Source organism: Haematobia irritans, chromosome 1 (genome assembly GCF_050003625.1).
Source record: "Haematobia irritans isolate KBUSLIRL chromosome 1, ASM5000362v1, whole genome shotgun sequence".
In the NCBI taxonomy this organism is placed as follows: Eukaryota; Metazoa; Arthropoda; class Insecta; order Diptera; family Muscidae; genus Haematobia; species Haematobia irritans.
This window is the reverse complement of record NC_134397.1, coordinates 131,641,966-131,661,956: the sequence shown is the minus strand read 5'-3', so window position 1 is coordinate 131,661,956 and position 19,991 is coordinate 131,641,966. Positions and strand designations below refer to the sequence as shown.

The window sequence follows — 19,991 nt, the reverse complement described above, 5'->3', positions numbered from 1 at the left end:
CGCTGAGAAGAGGGGGATATGATATCCTAATAAGGAATATCTAATATTCGATTTCTCTCAGATTACATTTGTGGTTACAATTCACAAATGACCCTATACCATAATCACCACATTAAACCACATAATCGATTATTGAGTTTTTATTTATTTTTTTACATGAAAATGAGCCCAAAACCTAAATGCCAGGCGGCTATGGATGACAAGGTTTTGATGGTTCTCAAAACGGTATTCTATCGCGAATAACTTTATTTCTGAATGCAATAGATCAAAAGCTTTTGTAAACTAGTAAACAATAATGTGAACTGTCACTGGAATAAATATGTTAACTCTCAGGCGAGAGGTTTCCCAATTTGAAGTTGGTTGCAATACATATCAGCAACTCTGTATATACATTTGTGTCGAAACTTACACCCAGTGAAGGAATATGATCACCTCAAACAAGTTTCAAGAGCAAAATGTTATTTTTGGACGGGAAACATGTAACATGTTTGTCGAAACCATGTTATTTTCACGGAAATTATGGATCTGATTTCGGCAACCATGTATATGTTTAACAAGAAAACAACATTTTTTTCCACAAAAATGTTCCATGTTCCTCGTCCAAAAATAACTTTTTGCTCTTGAAACATGTTTGAGGTGATCATATTGCTTCTCTGCGTGCATTTAATCCAAAAACTCCAACTATTAAATTTGTAATTCCCTTTAGTCCACAAAATTATTCTAAATTATACTTTATAGCACAGCAATGCAGCTTTAGCATTTATTTTAAGCTTTAAATTAAGTTTTGCCTATGCTTATTTCAATCTTACCAATTTGCACATTTTATCTTATTTCAGATATAATCATACAAGTCCCCTTACCCCAAGTAACAAACAAAAAAATGGAAATGGCTGGTGCTATACATGATCCCAAATGGAGTTTGGAACGTCGTGAATCCTCGGGTCATTTAGTTTGGCGTAAAGAGTCACCAAAATCCCGCATAAGATTTCGTTTTGATGTTGAAGTTTTGGAATTTGAAAAACATCCCCATGAGGATTTTGAATATCATGACAGTGGTATCTCATTGGGCAGTATATCATCCACTGTGGTCATGTGTGCCACTTGTGTAGCTGCAGTGGCTGTAAGTGTATTCCTGCCCTGGTATTTAATGGAGAAGGCTGGAAGTTTTTAAAGAAATATTTCACAAAATCTAAATACAAAGTGCCTGCTCATATTAGAATTAAGTTACGAAAAAAAAGGAAATACCAAAACCGGTAATATGATATTAGAGATAGAGAGAGAGGGAGATACAAAAGAAAAACTATCTAGAGCTAGATGTTGATAATGTTTTTTTTTAATTTAATTGATCTTGGACTAAGTGCTATATCTTCTAAAGATATTTAGTAGTTAAGAAATTTCTATGTATTTGCATAAAAGGTGACATTTTTGACCATGACCATGAATATATCAAAAGAGTTGAGGTTTTTGTAAATCTTCTTTTTTTTAGCTTTAATACAACTGTTGAGATATATCTGTGATGGAACTAACATAGTTATGTAAATATGTTTATTTTGTAAAAACAATGTAAGTATGTAAATTTTGAAAATTAATGAGAATAATTTTTTCTTATAATGTTTTTTTTTTATTAATGATAGTGTATATTTTTAATAAAACAAAAACAACAAAATTAATATTCGGTGAAAGTGGTAAATTTACAATGAATTAAATTAAAAAAATATATATAAAGAATTATTTTTGTTTACTGATAACATTAATGACTTTTTTAAACTTTCTTCAGTTCAACTAAATTTGCTATACAATTAAAAACAAAATGTCCCAAAATAATTATCGTGTTAAGTTCGATTCTCTGGTAACACCAATGGTAGAAATATTTTTTTGTTCATAAATCATTACATTTTTTTAATTCAGTTAAAGTTCTACACCCAAAAAAAAGTGACCCCACCGTGGAAGAAAATGTAGGTTTTTTTAAAGAAAATTTTAACTAAAATAGTTTTCTAATTGCAACATGTTACAAATAAGTTAATACTTTTCGTCAAATTGAAGAAAATTTTTTAAAAATAATTAATTTTTTTCTGTTGTTTAAGAAAATTTCATATGTTGGAAGAAAAAATTGGATTTAAAAATTGTTAAAATGTCTTTAGCGCTGTACGAAGTTCGAGACAGGTACAAATTTAGTAAAACTTACTCATTTGAGAGACTTATGAACCCAGTTTAAGCAAACTTCTGCCATTTTGGGAAAATATGAACTATTGTGCACTATATTTGTATACAACTTTTTTCTTATTTTTAGTTCACGTCATTAAAGTTAGCAAACAATTATTCAAATAAGGAACATTTACTCATATTGTGGAAAATTTAACTAAAATCAAGTAATCTTCATGAACTAAAATAAAGTTCAGTTGGCATTAGAGCCCCTTTTTTCTGCATGTATGCAAAAAAATCCAAAAAATGGCTCCAAAATAATTTCGTACTAGGAGTGATTTATTGATAATATCAATTGTAGAAAATTTTTTTGTAGATCAATCGTTAAATTTTTTTAATTTAATTATGCAATAGATTCCAAAAAATGGTTTCAAAATATTGGGGCTCTCAAAAAAAAAAAAAGAAAAATAGAATCCAACATAATGGAATTGCCAAAAAATGGGCCCGAAATAGTTTCATGTCAAACGAAGTTAGATTTCCTCATAACATCAAAGAAGTATTTTTTCTATTAAATTTGCTATGCAATAAAATTAAAAAAGTCTCCAAAATGATTGTCGTGCTTAGTTCGATTTCCTGATAACATCAACGGTAGGAAACTTATTTGTACATCAACCATTATTTTTTTTTAATTCACTTAAATTCCTATGCAAAAAAACAAAAAATGGCTCCAAAATATAGGAACTGTCAAAAAAAAACAAGCAAAATAGACCCCAAAATATTGGAATTGCACAAAAAAAAAAAGATAATAGACCCAAAATATTGGAATTGAACAAAAAAATATATATATAAAAATAATAATAATAGACTCCAAAATATTGGAAGTGTGCAATAAAAAAATGACTCCAAATTAGTTTCATGTCAAACGAAGTTCGATTTCCTCATAACATCAACGAAGTATTTTTTTTTTCAACTAAATTTACTATGCTATAGAATTTACAAAATGTCTCCGAAATAAGTTTCATACTAAGTTCCATACACACAAAATTTTTTTTTGAATCAATCACGAAATTAATTAATCCAATTAATTTTTTAATTGAAATGTCTTCAATCACAGAAATTATAGTGTCAATTAAAAAATTAATTGATCCAATTAAAAAATTAATTGATACTATTAATTTGTGTGATTGATTTTTATTTCAATTAAAAAATTTGTTCAATTAAATTTTTAATTGGATATTTTTTAAAACTCAATTAAGATTTTAATTGGAAAAATTTTCGTGAAATTTTTTTCTGTGTAACATCAATGGCTAAAACAATTTTTTGATAGATCAACCTTTCCAAACGACGTCCTGATAACATGAGTGGCTAGAACAAAATTTTGCCTTTTTGACATTTACAAAACTTTTTTTTTTAATTCAATTAAATTTTCTATGCAATAAAATCCATGAGCACAGAAAAAAATATCACCAAAATATTTCCAATTAAAAAGTTGATTACAGTTGACATTTTTCTTTTCAATTAATAAATTAATTTTTAACCCTCTAATGCCCAATCCCGCGGGCTTCGATTAATCATGAAGCTTTTAGTAAAATATACATTAAGACAACAAAATTGGGTAAAATGAAAAGAAAACTTAGTTAAAACTGTTCAAGAGGCTTGGCAGCATATTCTGATTTTACCGTATAAATTTTTCTTGTATCGTTTTCTTGCTTTTGTGTCGTTAACATTGAATATTTAATCAGCTGGCAAAAAAAATTGGGGCATTTGGGGGATTAATTAAGAAAGAAACATTAAGTTAATTAAGATTGAAAATTTTTAAAGTTTTAATTAAAAAATTAATAATAAAATAAATAATAATTAATCAAACTCGGAGACTAAAACAAAAGTGATGGAAATGTTTTTAATTAAACATTTGTTGCAAACAATACATTTTTTAATTGAAGTAAAAAAAAAACTAGAAACACTATGTCAATTAAGAAAGTAATTGAAGTAATTTTATTTAAAAAATTAATTAAGTTTTGCAATGTTGACATCAATTAAATTTTTAATTTATTGAAATTTGCTAATAAAATCAATTAAATGTTTAATCAAGTATCTTTGTTATGTCCAATTAAAACTGTGATTGGTACTATCATTTTCGTGATTGAATTACATTCAATTAAAAAAATAATTGGATCAATTAATTTCGTGATTGAGTCAGATTTTTTTTTTGTGTGAAATGACTCTAAAATATTAGTATTGTCCAAATAAAAAACAAAAAAAAAATTTGACTCCAAAATATTGGTATTGTAAACCAAAAAATACACTCCTAAATATTGTAACTGCCGTACGAAGTTCGATACATATTCCATTGATGTCTTAAACAATTTTTAGTAGATCAAACTTAAAATTTTTGTTTTTAATTCAACTAAATTTGCTATGCAATACAAATAAAAAAAAGCTTCAAAATTATTCTCACATTAAGTTCGTTGCTTTGATAACATTGTAGATCCACTTTTACAAAGTTTTGTGTTGTTTTTCGTTTTTAATGCCGTACGAAGTTCTATTCCCTCATAACATCAATGCGTAAAAAAAAGTGAATATATGCATTAAAATTTAAAAAAGGCAAATAATCCAAAATAATTTTTGTACTAAGTTCGTTAACATCAATGTCTAGAAAAATAATTGTGTACATCAACCATTCCAACTTTGTTTAATTCAATTAAATTTCCTATGCAATAATTATTCCAGAAAATTACTCAGAAATATTCGAATTGTCAAAAAAACACACTCCTAAATATAGGAATTGTCGAAAAATGATTCCGAAGTATTGGTATTGTCGTACGAAGTTCAAATCAATCATTACAAACATTTTTTTATTCAACTACAACTATTATGAAATAAAATAAAAAAAGTCTCCAAAATAATTTTCGTACTAAGTTCGATAATATCAATAGCTAGAACAATTTTTTTAGATCAAGCTTTACAAAGTTTATTTTTTTTTTTTAATTTAATTAAAATTTCTATTCAATAAATTGCATAAACTCACGACAAAACAACATGCCTCCAAAATATTGTAAATATCGTACTAAGTTCGATTTTGCAATTATTTTTTTAATTAAATTATATCCAAATAATGTCGTAAAAATAAATAAAAAATAGTAATTAAAATTAAAACAAATTATATTAAATTAAACCTGTCTCTCCGATTGGAATCACGGTTGCCACGGTTGGTAGAAATAGTAGTCTACCAAAAATAGTAGATTTTTTACTGTTTGGTAGAATGGTAGAATTCTTGATCCCAGCAAAAAAAAGTGTCGCCTAAAAAGTAGGGAAAATGTTCTTTTTGGATCCGGAAGTGGTGCAAAATTGGCGCAGAAGCGATGAATTTAACATGGGCTTGTCATAGGACGGATGTCCACCATTTCAAAAGTCGTTGCACTGAATTTGCATCACTTCTTAAGGTGTGATTCGAATTCAGTGTTTTGGATGTGAATTAAGAATTTTTGTGATATTTTGACAAATACATAATTTTGAAAATTTTTTATGATTTTGAATGCATTCTAACGCTTCTCTCGAACGTTTGACATCAAATATTTTCAAAACCAAGCACGTTTTCTAGAACGGATTTTTTTTCGGCAAAATTTAAATAATTTGTACCATTTTATTAATTCTTAATCTGTTTTTATCCTATTTGAAACAAAAAAAAAAAAAATAATTTCCCATTAAAAATATGAAAAAAGCGAGTATAAAAAAATTGACTCAATGGAACTTCCTGTGCAGTTTAAATATAGAACATATTTGGGAGAACATTTTTGGAAGTGCTTCTAAAGTTTTGCCTTTAGAAGAACTTCCAAATTTTTTTGCTGGGATGTTTTAATAGATTTTGCAAAATATTCCTTCCCATTACTTTACTTAAAAATTTTGACAAAATATTCTATAGAAATAAAATTTCGACAACAATTTCTATAGAAATAAAATGTTGACAAAATTTTCTATTGAAATAAAATTTTAACAAAATTTTCTGTGGAAAACATTTTTGATAAAATTTTCTATAGCAATAAAATTATGACAAAATTTTCTATAGAAATAAAATTTTGACAAAATTTTTATAGAAATAAAGTTTTGATAACATTTTTTTATTTAAAAAATTGACAAAATTCTTGATAGAAATAAACTTTTGACAAAATTTTCTATAGAAATAAACTTTTGACAAAATTTTCTATAGAAATAAAATTTTGACAAGATTTTCTATAGAAATAAAATTTTGACAAAATTTTCTATAGAAATTAAATTTTGACAAAATTTTCTATAGAAATAAAATTTTGACAAGATTTTCTATAGAAAAAAAAAAATTACAAAATTTTGATGGAAATAAACTTTTGACAAAATTTTCTATAGAAATACAATTTTGACAAAATTTCCTATACAAATAAAATTTTGACAAAAATTTCTATAGAGATAAAATTTTGACAAAATTTTCTATAGAAATTAAATTTTGACAAAATTTTCTATAGAAATAAAATTTTGACAAAATTTTCTATAGAAATAAAATTTTGACAAAATTTTTATAGAAATAAAGTTTTGATAACATTTTTTTTTTTTTTTTAATTGACAAAATTCTTGATAGAAATAAACTTTTGACAAAATTTTCTATAGAAATAAACTTTTGACAAAATTTTCTATAGAAATAAACTTTTGACAAAATTTTCTATAGAAATAAAATTTTGACAAAATTTTCTATAGAAATAAAATTTTGACAAAATTTTCTATAGAAATTAAATTTTGACAAAATTTTCTATAGAAATAAAATTTTGACAAAATTTTCTATAGAAAAAAAATTACAAAATTTTGATGGAAATAAACTTTTGACAAAATTTTCTATAGAAATACAATTTTGACAAAATTTCCTATACAAATAAAATTTTGACAAAAATTTCTATAGAGATAAAATTTTGACAAAAATTTCTATAGAGATAAAATTTTGACAAAATTTTCTATAGAAATTAAATTTTGAGAAAATTTTCTATAGAAATAAAATTTTGACAAAATTTTCTATAGAAATAAAATTTTGACAAAATTTTCTATAGAAATAAAATTTTGACAAAATTTTCTATAGAAAAAAAATACAAAATTTTGATGGAAATAAACTTTTGACAAAATTTTCTATAGAAATACAATTTTGACAAAATTTCCTATACAAATAAAATTTTGACAAAAATTTCTATAGAGATAAAATTTTGACAAAATTTTCTATAGAAATTAAATTTTGACAAAATTTTCTATAGAAATAAAATTTTGACAAAATTTTCTATAGAAATAAAATTTTGACAAAATTTTTATAGAAATAAAGTTTTGATAACATTTTTTTTTTTTTTTAAATTGACAAAATTCTTGATAGAAATAAACTTTTGACAAAATTTTCTATAGAAATAAACTTTTGACAAAATTTTCTATAGAAATAAACTTTTGACAAAATTTTCTATAGAAATAAAATTTTGACAAAATTTTCTATAGAAATAAAATTTTGACAAAATTTTCTATAGAAATTAAATTTTGACAAAATTTTCTATAGAAAAAAAATTACAAAATTTTGATGGAAATAAACTTTTGACAAAATTTTCTATAGAAATACAATTTTGACAAAATTTCCTATACAAATAAAATTTTGACAAAAATTTCTATAGAGATAAAATTTTGACAAAAATTTCTATAGAGATAAAATTTTGACAAAATTTTCTATAGAAATTAAATTTTGAGAAAATTTTCTATAGAAATAAAATTTTGACAAAATTTTCTATAGAAATAAAATTTTGACAAAATTTTCTATAGAAATAAAATTTTGACAAAATTTTCTATAGAAAAAAAAAAATACAAAATTTTGATGGAAATAAACTTTTGACAAAATTTTCTATAGAAATACAATTTTGACAAAATTTCCTATACAAATAAAATTTTGACAAAAATTTCTATAGAGATAAAATTTTGACAAAATTTTCTATAAAAATACAACTTTGACAAAATTTTCTATAGAGATAAAATGTTGACAAAATTCTTGATAGAAATAAAATTTTGACAAAATTCTTGATTGAAATAAAATTTTGACAAAATTTTCTATAGAAATAAAATTTTGACAACATTTTGTATAGAAAAAAAAATTGACAAAATTCTTGATAGAAATACAATTTTGACACCATTTTCTATAGAAATAAAATTTTGACAAAATTTTCTATAGCAATAAAATTTTTACAAAATTTTCTATAGAAATACAATTTTCTATAAAAATAAAATTTTTACAAAATGTTCTATAGAAATAAAATTTTGACAAAATTTTCTATGAAATACAATTTTGACAAAATTTCCTATATAAATAAAATTTTGACAAAATTTTCTATAGAGATAAAATTTTGACACAATTTTCAATAGAAATACAACTTTGACAAAATTTTCTTAGAAATAAAATTTTGACAAAATTTTCTATAGAAAATTAATATTTTTAATATTTGTTTGTTTAGTAGTTTTTTGGTAAAATTTCTGAGTCGGTAGATTATTTTTGGCTCGAGCGGCAACCGTGATTGGAATCGAAGTCGAGTGAAGTCGAGACTATCAAAATTAATATTGCATGTTCAAATAATAAATTAAATTGAATTTTATTAAAGTAATTTTAATTTAGTACTTAATGCCATGTCAAGAAATGTTTTTTATTACGGATTTCGATGAAACTTTATTCTTAGAGATAAATATTAAAAATGAGAATCATACAGAAAATTTATACTCATTTTTGTCGATAAAATTTAGATTGAAAAAAAATCGTCCAAATAGAATGTTTTATTTCCCTGGTGTTATTTGAAAGAAATTGCAAACAATTTTATTACATATATTTTAATTGAAAATAGAAATTTTTTTTAATATTCATAATATTAATTCGGTATATGAAAGTCCAAAACTTTGATTTCGAAACAATGGAACATTTTTATCCATAATTAAATAGTATTGTTACTTTGTTTTAAGGATATGTGAAGTATACAATACAGTGAGGAGTAAAAGTGAACAAATAAAATAAAGAAATGTAAGTGAATAAGTAAAATAATAACAAGCACTAAAAGCCATGAATTTTATGCTCACTGTAATTGTGCAAGGCCCACCGGAAGGTGCCTGGAGCCTTATCGTATGAGTATATATAATATAATTATATGTATTTGAAAATTTTCCAATCTTTTACATTTCCAACTTTTGATCTTATACTATTGTAAACTAAGAGCTAAGAAACTAACATTTTAGTGTTTTTGTTTTTTCATAAAATCCTCCTTGTTATACTCTAAACCACAAGTGACCAGGGTATAATTTTAATATGTTCTTTAACTAAATAATATTGTTTGTATATAGAAATTATATATTTAGAATAAAATAGTTTTTAACTTGAACTGCCTAGAAATGTAAAATATGATGAAGTTCACAAACACTTTTTAAGTCGATAAATAAAAGAAGAAAAAAAAAATAAGAATTAAATAATTGAGTTTTAATTATTCTTGAATGCAAACGAAATTTCCGGTTTTGGGATAATAACTATTTGCGTAAGATGTTATAATTATATGGAGAAATTATTGTTAGGTTACTATGGTGTATAATTATTCGAGGTTATTATTCTATTCTATAATTCTATAATCACTAAATATTGGGGTTATATCAAAATAAACTCCAACATTAATGTTGCAACCAAAGGAAAAACACTTTTCTCCCGAACTAATTTGTAGACAAACGAAATTTCCATTTAATGTAAAGTATTTTCTCTAAAGGTGGGTACTAAGTTCGAGTTTAGTCGCTAGAATCGTCATTTGTTTCACCATTACTTTTCTGTAACAATCCATTTTAAAGAATATAAACTTTATGAAAAGTTGTTTTAGGCTACTCCCCTTCAAGTTATAATAAAATTTGCCTCAAAGAGGTATAATTTTATACTTTTTATACCCTCCACCATAGCATGGGGGGTATATTAACTTTGTCATTCCGTTTGTAATACATCGAAATATTGCTCTAAGACCCCATAAAGTATATATATTCTGGGTCGTGGTGAAATTCTGAGTCGATCTGAGCATGTCCGTCCGTCCGTCTGTTGAAATCACGCTAACTTCCGAACGAAACAAGCTATCGACTTGAAACTTGGCACAAGTAGTTGTTATTGATGTAGGTCAGATGGTATTGCAAATGGGCTATATCGGTCCACTTTTACGTATAGCCCCCATAATTGGTCCATATCGGTCCATGGTTATATATAGCCCCATATAAACCGATCCCCAGATTTGACCTCCGGAGCCTCTTAGAGGAGCAAACTACATCCGATCCGGTTGAAATTTGGTACGTTGTGTTAGGATATGGTCTCTAACAATCATGCAAAAATTGGTCCATATCGGTTCATAATTATATATAGCCCCCATATAAACCGATTCCCAGATGTGAACTTCGGAGCCTCTTGGACGAACAAAATTCAACCGATCCGGTTGAAATTGGCAACGTGGTGTTAGTATATGGCCGCTAATAACCATGCCAAAATTGGTCCATATCGGTCTATAGTTATATATAGCCGATCCCCAATTACACAAAAATTGGTCCATATCGGTTCATAATCATGGTTGCCACTCGAGCCAAAAAATTTTGTCAAAATTTTATTTCTATAGAAAATTTTTTCAAAATTTTATTCCTATAGAAAATTTTGTCAAATTTTATTTCTATAGAAAATTTTGGCAACATTTTATTTCTATGGAAAATGTTGTCAAAATTTTAATTCTATAGGGAATGTTGTCAAAATTTGAAATCTTTTGAAAATTTTGTCAAAATTTTATTTTGATAGAAAATTTCGTCAAAATGTTATTTCTATAGAAAATTTTGTTAAAATCTTAGTTCTATAGAAAATTTTGTCCAAATTTTACTTCTATAGAAAATGTTGTCAAAATTTTATTTTGTCAAAATTTTATTTCTACCCGTGTAAAAATTGAGGGATCTAATCAGATATGATTAGATCTCAAAATTGGCCCCTTTAGATATAAGCAGATATACCAACATATGATGAGATAGAATTAGATATAAATGTATATCATTCCATATATGACCAGATCTAACATCAGATCCAATAATATATAGGGACAGATATAATTACATCTAAGACATTAGATCTAGGCCAATTTTGAGATCTGATCAGATCTAATTCCATAGTAATTAGATATGATTAGATCTTACCATTTTTCGGATCTACTCATATCTAATTGTATCAAATTAGATCTCTCAATTTTTTCTCGGGTATAGAAAATTTTGTCAAACTTAATTATATACGTATTTAATCGGCCTTTTTTAGTTTAATATATACCACGTATGAACTACGTGGTATATATTACGGTATTAGGAAGTTTTAAGATACCTTGCCATCGGCAAGTGTAACCGCAACACAAGTAATTCGATTGTGGATGACAGTCTTCAGTAGAATTTTCTACGCAATCCATGGTGGAGGGTACATAAGCTTCGGCCTGGCCGAACTTATGGCCGTATATACTTGTGTTTGCTATATTTTAACAAAGTTTTCGTTTCTTAACTAAATGTCCTACAAAAGTCTACGGATTGTTAAAGAAAAAAATTGTGTAGCTAACATATGTGCTGATTAAAAGTAAAAAAATAATAGCAAATTTTGATCAATATTTTGGAAAAAATAACGTTTTTATAAGGGAATTTAAGAAAATAAAACTAGGATCCGCCCAAAAACGGAACTTCTAGGTTCAAAATACAGACCCCACTTTTTTAAAATTTAACAAAGATAGATTGCGACGCCCATATCTCGCAAACTATTAAATATATTCACACACGCACGCGAAGTTTTTTGGTGGGTTTTACAAGTTATTTCCAGCAAAGAAATCATCGAAATCATTTTATAATGGCGGATTTGAAAGCTTAAACAAAACTTCATACCCCTGAGGTGACCAACTATGAACGCCTACAGGTCAGCCCGTGGACACACAAATTTGCAAACTGAGTGAAAAACATCTCAGCTTTAACACAAAGAAAAAGTTGCAGAATTATTTGTAGAAAAAAAGCGAGTTGGATCCACTGTGCAATTATGTAAAAATACCCTCTAAAGGCCAGTATTAAGTTGGCATTATCGTGCTAAATTTGCAATTTTTTCACGACTACTTTTCTTTAATAATTCATTTCACAGAAAATAAACATTTTAAATTGATGCATTGGATCATTCCCCATCAAGTTATATTAAAATTTGCAACAAACAGATATCATTTTATTCTGTGTTTTTTTTTGCATATTTAATTTTGATTTTAGCGGCTAAACTCGAACTTAGTACCAGCCTTAAACACCAAGATTCCCATATTTGTATATAAATCGATCGAAATGATTTCGAAAATTTCTGGTATAAAAAATCCATTGCATACTGTTAGGCTCTAAAATAATATAATACATTTTTATCAAGTTACTAGCCTCCCTAAGCACAGTGGGATGAATTTAAAAACAAGTGCAAAATACGTTAAACAATATTGGCCTAATATGAATGATTACGTAAACAAAATTTTAGGATAGGTAATGTACACAATATTAAGCACAAATTGCTTTAAAACAAGTAAGGAAAGTCTAAAGTCGGGTGGGCCGACTATATTATACCCTGCACCACTTTGTAGATCTATTTTTTCGATACCATGTCACATCAGTCAATGTGTTGGGGGCTATATATAAAGGTTTGTCCCAAATATATACATTTAAATATCACTCAATCTGGACAGAATTAGATAGATTTCTACAAAATCTATAGACTCAAAATTTAAGTCGTCTAATGCACTAGGGTGGAACACAATGTTAGTAAAAAATATGGGAAACATTTAAATCTAAAGCAATTTTAAGAAAACTTCGCTTAAGTTTATTTATGATTTATCGCTCGATATATATGTATTAGAAGTTTAGGAAACTTAGAGTAATTTTTACAACTTTTCGACTAAGCAGTGGCGATTTTACAAGGAAAATGTTGGCATTTTGACCATTTTTGTCGAAATCAGAAAAACGTATATATGGCAGTTATATCTAAATCTGAACTGATTCCAACCAAATTTGGCACGCATAGCTACAATGCTAATTCTACTCCCTGTGCAAAATTTCAACTAAATCGGAGTTAAAAATTGGCCTCTGTGGTCATATGAGTGTACATCGGGCGAAAGCTATATATGGGAGATATATCTAAATCTGAACCGATTTCAACTAAATTTGGCACGCATAGCTCCAATGCTAATTCTACTAGCTGTGCAAAATTTCAACTAAATCGGAGCAAAAAATTGGCCTCTGTGGTCATATGAGTGTACATCGGGCGAAAGATATATATGGGAGCTATATCTAAATCTGCACCGATTTCAACCAAATTTGGCACGCATAGCTACAATGCTAATTCTACTCCCTGTGCAAAATTTCAACTAAATCGGAGCAAAAAATTGGCCTCTGTGGTCATATAAGTGTGAATCGGGCGAAAGCTATATATGGGAGCTATATCTAAATCTGAACCGATTTCAACCAAATTTGGCACGCATAGCTACAATGCTAATTCTACTCCCTGTGCGATTTTTCGAAATCAGAAAAACGTATATATGGCAGTTATATCTAAATCTGAACTGATTCCAACCAAATTTGGCACGCATAGCTACAATGCTAATTCTACTCCCTGTGCAAAATTTCAACTAAATCGGAGTTAAAAATTGGCCTCTGTGGTCATATGAGTGTACATCGGGCGAAAGCTATATATGGGAGATATATCTAAATCTGAACCGATTTCAACTAAATTTGGCACGCATAGCTCCAATGCTAATTCTACTAGCTGTGCAAAATTTCAACTAAATCGGAGCAAAAAATTGGCCTCTGTGGTCATATGAGTGTACATCGGGCGAAAGATATATATGGGAGCTATATCTAAATCTGCACCGATTTCAACCAAATTTGGCACGCATAGCTACAATGCTAATTCTACTCCCTGTGCAAAATTTCAACTAAATCGGAGCAAAAAATTGGCCTCTGTGGTCATATAAGTGTGAATCGGGCGAAAGCTATATATGGGAGATATATCTAAATCTGCACCGATTTCAACCAAATTTGGCACGCATAGCTACAATGCTAATTCTACTCCCTGTGCGAAATTTCAACCAAAGTGGGGAAAAACTCTGGCTTCTGTGGTCATATGAGTGTAAATTGGGCGAAAGATATATATGGGAGCTATATCTAAATCTGAACCGATTTCAACCAAATTTGGCACGCATAGGTACAATGCTTATTCTACTCCCTGTCCAAAATTTCAACCAAATTGGGGTAAAACTCTGGCATCTGGGACCGTATTAGTCCATATCGGGAGAATGATATATATGGGAGCTATATCTAAATCTGAACCGATTTCAATAAAATTTGGCACACTTGACATTACTAATTGTACTCCTAGTGCAAAATTTCAACCAAATTGGGGTAAAACTCTGGCTTCTGGAACCGTATTAGTCCATATCGGGCGAAATATATATGGGAGCTATATTTAAATCTGAACCGATTTCTTCCAAAATCAATAAGGTTCTTTTTTTCTATTTCTATTCTGAGCCAAAATACATACTTGTGCCAAATTTGAAGTCGATCGGACTAAAACTGCGACCTAGACTTTGATTACAAAAGTGTGTTCACGGACAGACGGACATGGCTATATCGACTCAGGAGCCCACACTGAGCATCCAAAGACACCATGTGTCTATCTCGTCTCCTTCTGGGTGTTGCAAACATATGCACTAACTTATAGTACCCTGTTCCACAGTGTGGCGCAGGGTATAATCAAATAATTAAGAAGTCAATACGCCCAGGCCGAATCTTATATACCATCCACCATGGATTGCGTACAAAGCTTGACTAAAGACTGTCATCCAAAATACTCCAAATACTAGAAAATCACCATATCTAACGAACTAATGCGAAAACGATGCAGAGGATGTTTAAAGAAAAAAAAAACTATACAATTTTTTTATTGACGTTCGTTTTGTTCGCAGTATTATGGGCATAGTGGTTGCTTCAAACTTGTCTAAATTGAGGCACATCTTGCCAAATTACAGGAAGCGATGGGTCTGGAACATGTATATACGGACGAAACAGACTGTATTTCAAATGTTTGGGTGTAAAAATTATATGGTTGGAACTCACATTTTGTAACACATCATATTTAAATGCAAGCATATAATGTTCATAAATTCCCAGCAAAAAAAAATTGGATGTTGTTCAACATCCAATTTTTTCACAGCGTATCCTGGAGTCCCCTATCAAGTTTTTTTCACTTCCGATGCAGTCCTTTTGGACAAGTCCACAAACATTTGTTTTAAAGCGCATTCCGGGATCTCCTATCGTTTTTTTTTCACTTCCGATGCAGTCTTTTTGGACAAGTCTTAGAAAGTACGGAATTAGGCCGTTTTAAGTAAAAATTTAAGTTTTGGACAATTAAATTTCGCAAAAAAGAAAATCAATAAAAAAGTAAAAAATAATAAAAATTCATCCCGCTGGGATTTGAACCTGTGCCGTTTGACTTTTTTCATTTCCATGAAAATTCTTTCGAGAAGGTTTTGCAAATTACTTTTTATTTTATTTTAATTTTTTGTTGATTTTTAATGGAAACAATATATTTATACATATTTTTGCAAAAAAAAAACTAACTAAAAACAATGTGTAATATTTGTAGAAAAATATTTAATAAAAAATAATAAAAATAAAAAATTGCCGCTGGTGAGATTTGAACCAGTGTTCTTTTTTTTTCATTCTTATCATTAAGAACTCCTCAGGAAGTAGTTAGAATGTCATCCGTGGTTTCATATCACAAACATTTGAATAAACGTTTTGATGCATCGTTCAATGGCGTTTGTCGCTGAAAGGCGTTCTATTATGGTGCCAACAGACCATGGTTCAACCCCCGGTGGAAGCGAAGAAGTTTTTCAATTTGTAAAAATTAGATAATAAGAAAATAAAAGTGTAACAAAAACTACTGATAACAAGTATATAAAGCAGTAAGTTCGGCCGGGCCGAATCTTAAATACCCACCACCATGAATCAAATATTATAGTTTCCATTGAAATTTCAGGGGGGTTTGATGAGAGATATTCTCCCAAGCTGAGCAGTTCAACCAGAACACTTCCCGAAGATAAATTTAACCATTATTCTTTGAGTTGTAGAAAAATCATTAACATATCTTGGGAGCCACCGTGGTACAATGGTTAGCATGCCCGCCTTGTATACACAAGTTCGTGGGTTCGATTCCTGCTTCGACCGAACACCAAAAAGTCATTCAGCGGTGGATTATCCCACCTCAGTAATGCTGGTGACATTTCTGAGTGTTTCAAAGCTTCTCTAAGTGGTTTCACTGCAATGTGGAACGCCGTTCGGACTCGGGCTGCCACCTAACTTAACCTAAGTGTGCAAGATAATGATTACGTTTTGATTTGAAATCTAAAATCTGTACACACAAAGAAAATTTCATTAAAATTGGGCCAACGAAAAATTTCATTGATATAACGAAAAATTTTCATTAATACAATGAAATAATTCGTTAATAGTACGAAACGTTACGTTGATTAACAGAAAATTCGTTATAATAACGAAAATTTTCATTGTATTAACGAATTTGTTTCATTGGCTCACTTTTAATGAAACATTTCGTTAATATAACGAAACTTTTTCTATCAGTGTAGATTTTCATCCCCATTATTTAAATGATTAAGAGAAGTAAAATCTGGAAATTTTACACTCAGTTTCAAGCAATTTTCATGATCAGTGCGCCTTCTATACCCTCAAGAATTGAAATCTGCCTATATGGAGGCCTTACCAAATGTACCGATAAAAACTAAATCCGATACACGTTTTTTTTAATTCTAAAATTCCAGTATATATATAATTTCAGGCAAATCAGATAAAAACTACGGTTTCTATAAGCCCAAAAAGTAAAATCGGGAGATCGGGCTATACTAAAACTAAACCATTTTCGGCGCGCCTATAATACCTCTAGATTTCGGGCTATACTATAAGTCCAAGACCCCAAATCGGGAGGTCGGTTTATATGGTGGCTATATCAAAACCTGGACCGATATAACCCATCTTCGACTTGACTTACCTGTAGACAAAAGACGAGTTTGTGCAACATTTCAGCACGATTGCTTCATTATTGAAGACTGTAGCGTGATTACAACAGGCAGACGGAAATGGTTAAATCGTCTTAGAATTTCTCCCTGATCAAGAATATATATACTTTATATAGTCGGAAATCGATATTTCGATGTGTTACAAACGGAATGACAAACTTATTATACCCCCGTCACCATTCTATGGAAAAAAAATTTTGTTTTTTTTAGTTTTCTAAATTTCTTTATCCAAATGAACTTTCAAGGCACAACTTCTAAAGCAATGCATAGAATAGAGTACTTCCGTCCTATGACAAGCCTATGTAAAATTCATTGAAGATGATCCAAGTTTGCACTACTTTTGGATCATAAATTGGGGATCCAAACTACTTTTTTGGAAGCTCTTTGTTTGCTGGGCTAGCATAACATGTTTGCGACATATATGTTAATATGTTAGAACATATTATGTTTGGGACATAACATTTTGGAAATATAATATGTTAGGATGCAAACATATATTAATTTAGAAATAGCCTATATATGAATTTAGAAAGAGAGACCTAGAGGGTAAGCTGCAAGTAAAAGAATGGAAGTAACAAATTGGTTACTTCCACACAAAGAAAATTTCATTACATTTTTTTTATATTTACCACTGTATGCCAAAGGTGAAACATAATATGTTTGAACAATACAAACAATATTTTGTTTGGACCAATCCTGAAAATATGTACGCTTGAAGCAAAATGTGTTTGGGGTATATGTTACAGAAGCGATTTTTTTGAGGGTGTAGTTGAATGTTCTGAACAAACTGGATTTTTAACCCTTCTGTGCGTGATGAAGTTCTTGTTTACTTCCATAATCTCTCGGTCTATCTTTCTAGACACATATAAATTTATAGGCGATTTCTAAATTAGTATATGTTTGCATCACAAATATTATATTTAAAAAAAAAAATTATGTACCAAACATAATATGTTCTAACATATTAACATATATATTATGCTAGTTTATGAACATTATATGCTTGCACTTAAAAATAATGTGCTAAAAATTTGAATTCCAAACATATAATTTTTACATCGAAACATATGATAAACAGTTTTTTTCGCCGGTATTTTCTACACGGCATGCAAGATATTGTTGCATGGTACCTAAAAGTATACTAATGGGTACCACGCCTGCGACAACCAACAAGGCCACTAGAATACTTAGAAAAAATTTAAACATTATTTGTATCCAATTAAAAATTAAATAAAACTCTATATTTACAAACAAATATGAATATATGCAATTTGTGCGTCGCACAGTGGGGTTTTTGATGTCAAAAGTGGGAATTAATTCGAGGTAGCTTTCCTTGTTTATAGTTTTAACTTTTTTCGGTCAAATTCACTAAAAGACATAAAACCAATCAAATTTTAAATATTTTTTAGTCCACATTTTATTTGTTTTCCATTAGTTAATTTGCAACAAAAAAAAAAGAGAATGAATATCTGCTTTTTGATCTGATTCTGAACAATTATTATCATCATCATCAGTAAAATTACTATATGTATCATTATCATCAACACTGGCATTTTGATCACCATCAAGATTTGACTCAAATATCAACATTTGAATTGCTTCCATAGGCAAATTGTGGGGGTTCTTCTCTTTTAATGTTCTCATTTCTGATATAACTGGATCTGAAGTAATTAACAGTCTTTTAAATATGTCTTCACTTGACTTTTCCCTTGAACATTTTCGCGAAAAATGCTCTCTAAAATTTTTAAAATCTTTGTTTCGAGCTTCTTGCGCTTCTTCCGACAACTGTCCAATTGTAAGTAAAGCGTGGTTAATTTTTTCTGCTCCATGTAATAAGTATTTGTGCACAGTTGGGGACATATAGTACCAGGGATTGAAAAATGTATTTCAATTTAATTTCAAAATGTGCAAAAAAGTGTAGACAAATTTTTCATCTATGCTTTCAAAAGAGTTTATTGTTTTAGAAAAAAAAAACTTTTTTACTTAATTTGGCTTTATTCACAATTATTTGTCGACATAATTCTCGAAAACCTCTAACTTATAGACGAGCGAAACTAAATTGCAAATAATAACACAAGTCACACATAAAAACAAAAAACACAAAAATAATCTTATTATCCTGAGGATGAAGGTTCCATTATTATTTTTTTTAATTATCGCTTTAGAAAACACTCAAAACTAATTTTTAAAAAACCAATAATTTTCATTTATATCGCACGCAAGGAAAACGTAAAATAACTTCAACTTCAAACATATATAGTGACACAACGGTACTTGTCAAAGACACAATTTTTGCGCTACTGATGTGGAATTTTGTGTACTTTTACCGCCTATAAAAATTTTTTCGATTCTCCTAAATTTCATTTTTCAATTAATTCCCATTTTTGGTATCAAAAACCCCAATGTGCATCGTACAAGAGTCTATCTGCAGTAAATAATCGAAAAATATCATAGGGACAACCTCTCTACAATCCTTTTTTATTGTGGGTCCCACGGGACCTCATCACGCTGGTACCGCTTCCGGTGTTATCACATATAGAACGGTTAAAAAGACGACTTTCTCCCTATGACAACCCCATGTAAAATTCATTGCCTTTGATACGATTTTGCATCAGTTTAGGATCTATAAAGATCATCTTCATTGCTCTTTTTGCAGAGATGTAATAAAGGTCTAGGCTTTGCGTGATCCGT

The 19,991-nt window shown here is 28.7% G+C and overlaps 1 protein-coding gene across 1 annotated transcript in view; it reads left to right on the top strand.

Annotated features, from left to right (window-relative positions):
• LOC142221808 (uncharacterized) overlaps positions 1 to 3,442 on the top strand; it is a 41,039-nt gene extending 37,597 nt beyond the window's left edge. The window contains exon 2 of the mRNA XM_075291635.1: positions 837 to 3,442. Within this exon, the coding sequence (XP_075147750.1) occupies positions 881 to 1,171 (291 nt within the window). The 5' untranslated portion in view covers positions 837 to 880 and the 3' untranslated portion in view covers positions 1,172 to 3,442. The remainder of the gene's footprint in view (positions 1 to 836) is intronic.
• The last annotated feature ends 16,549 nt before the right edge of the window (positions 3,443 to 19,991 follow it).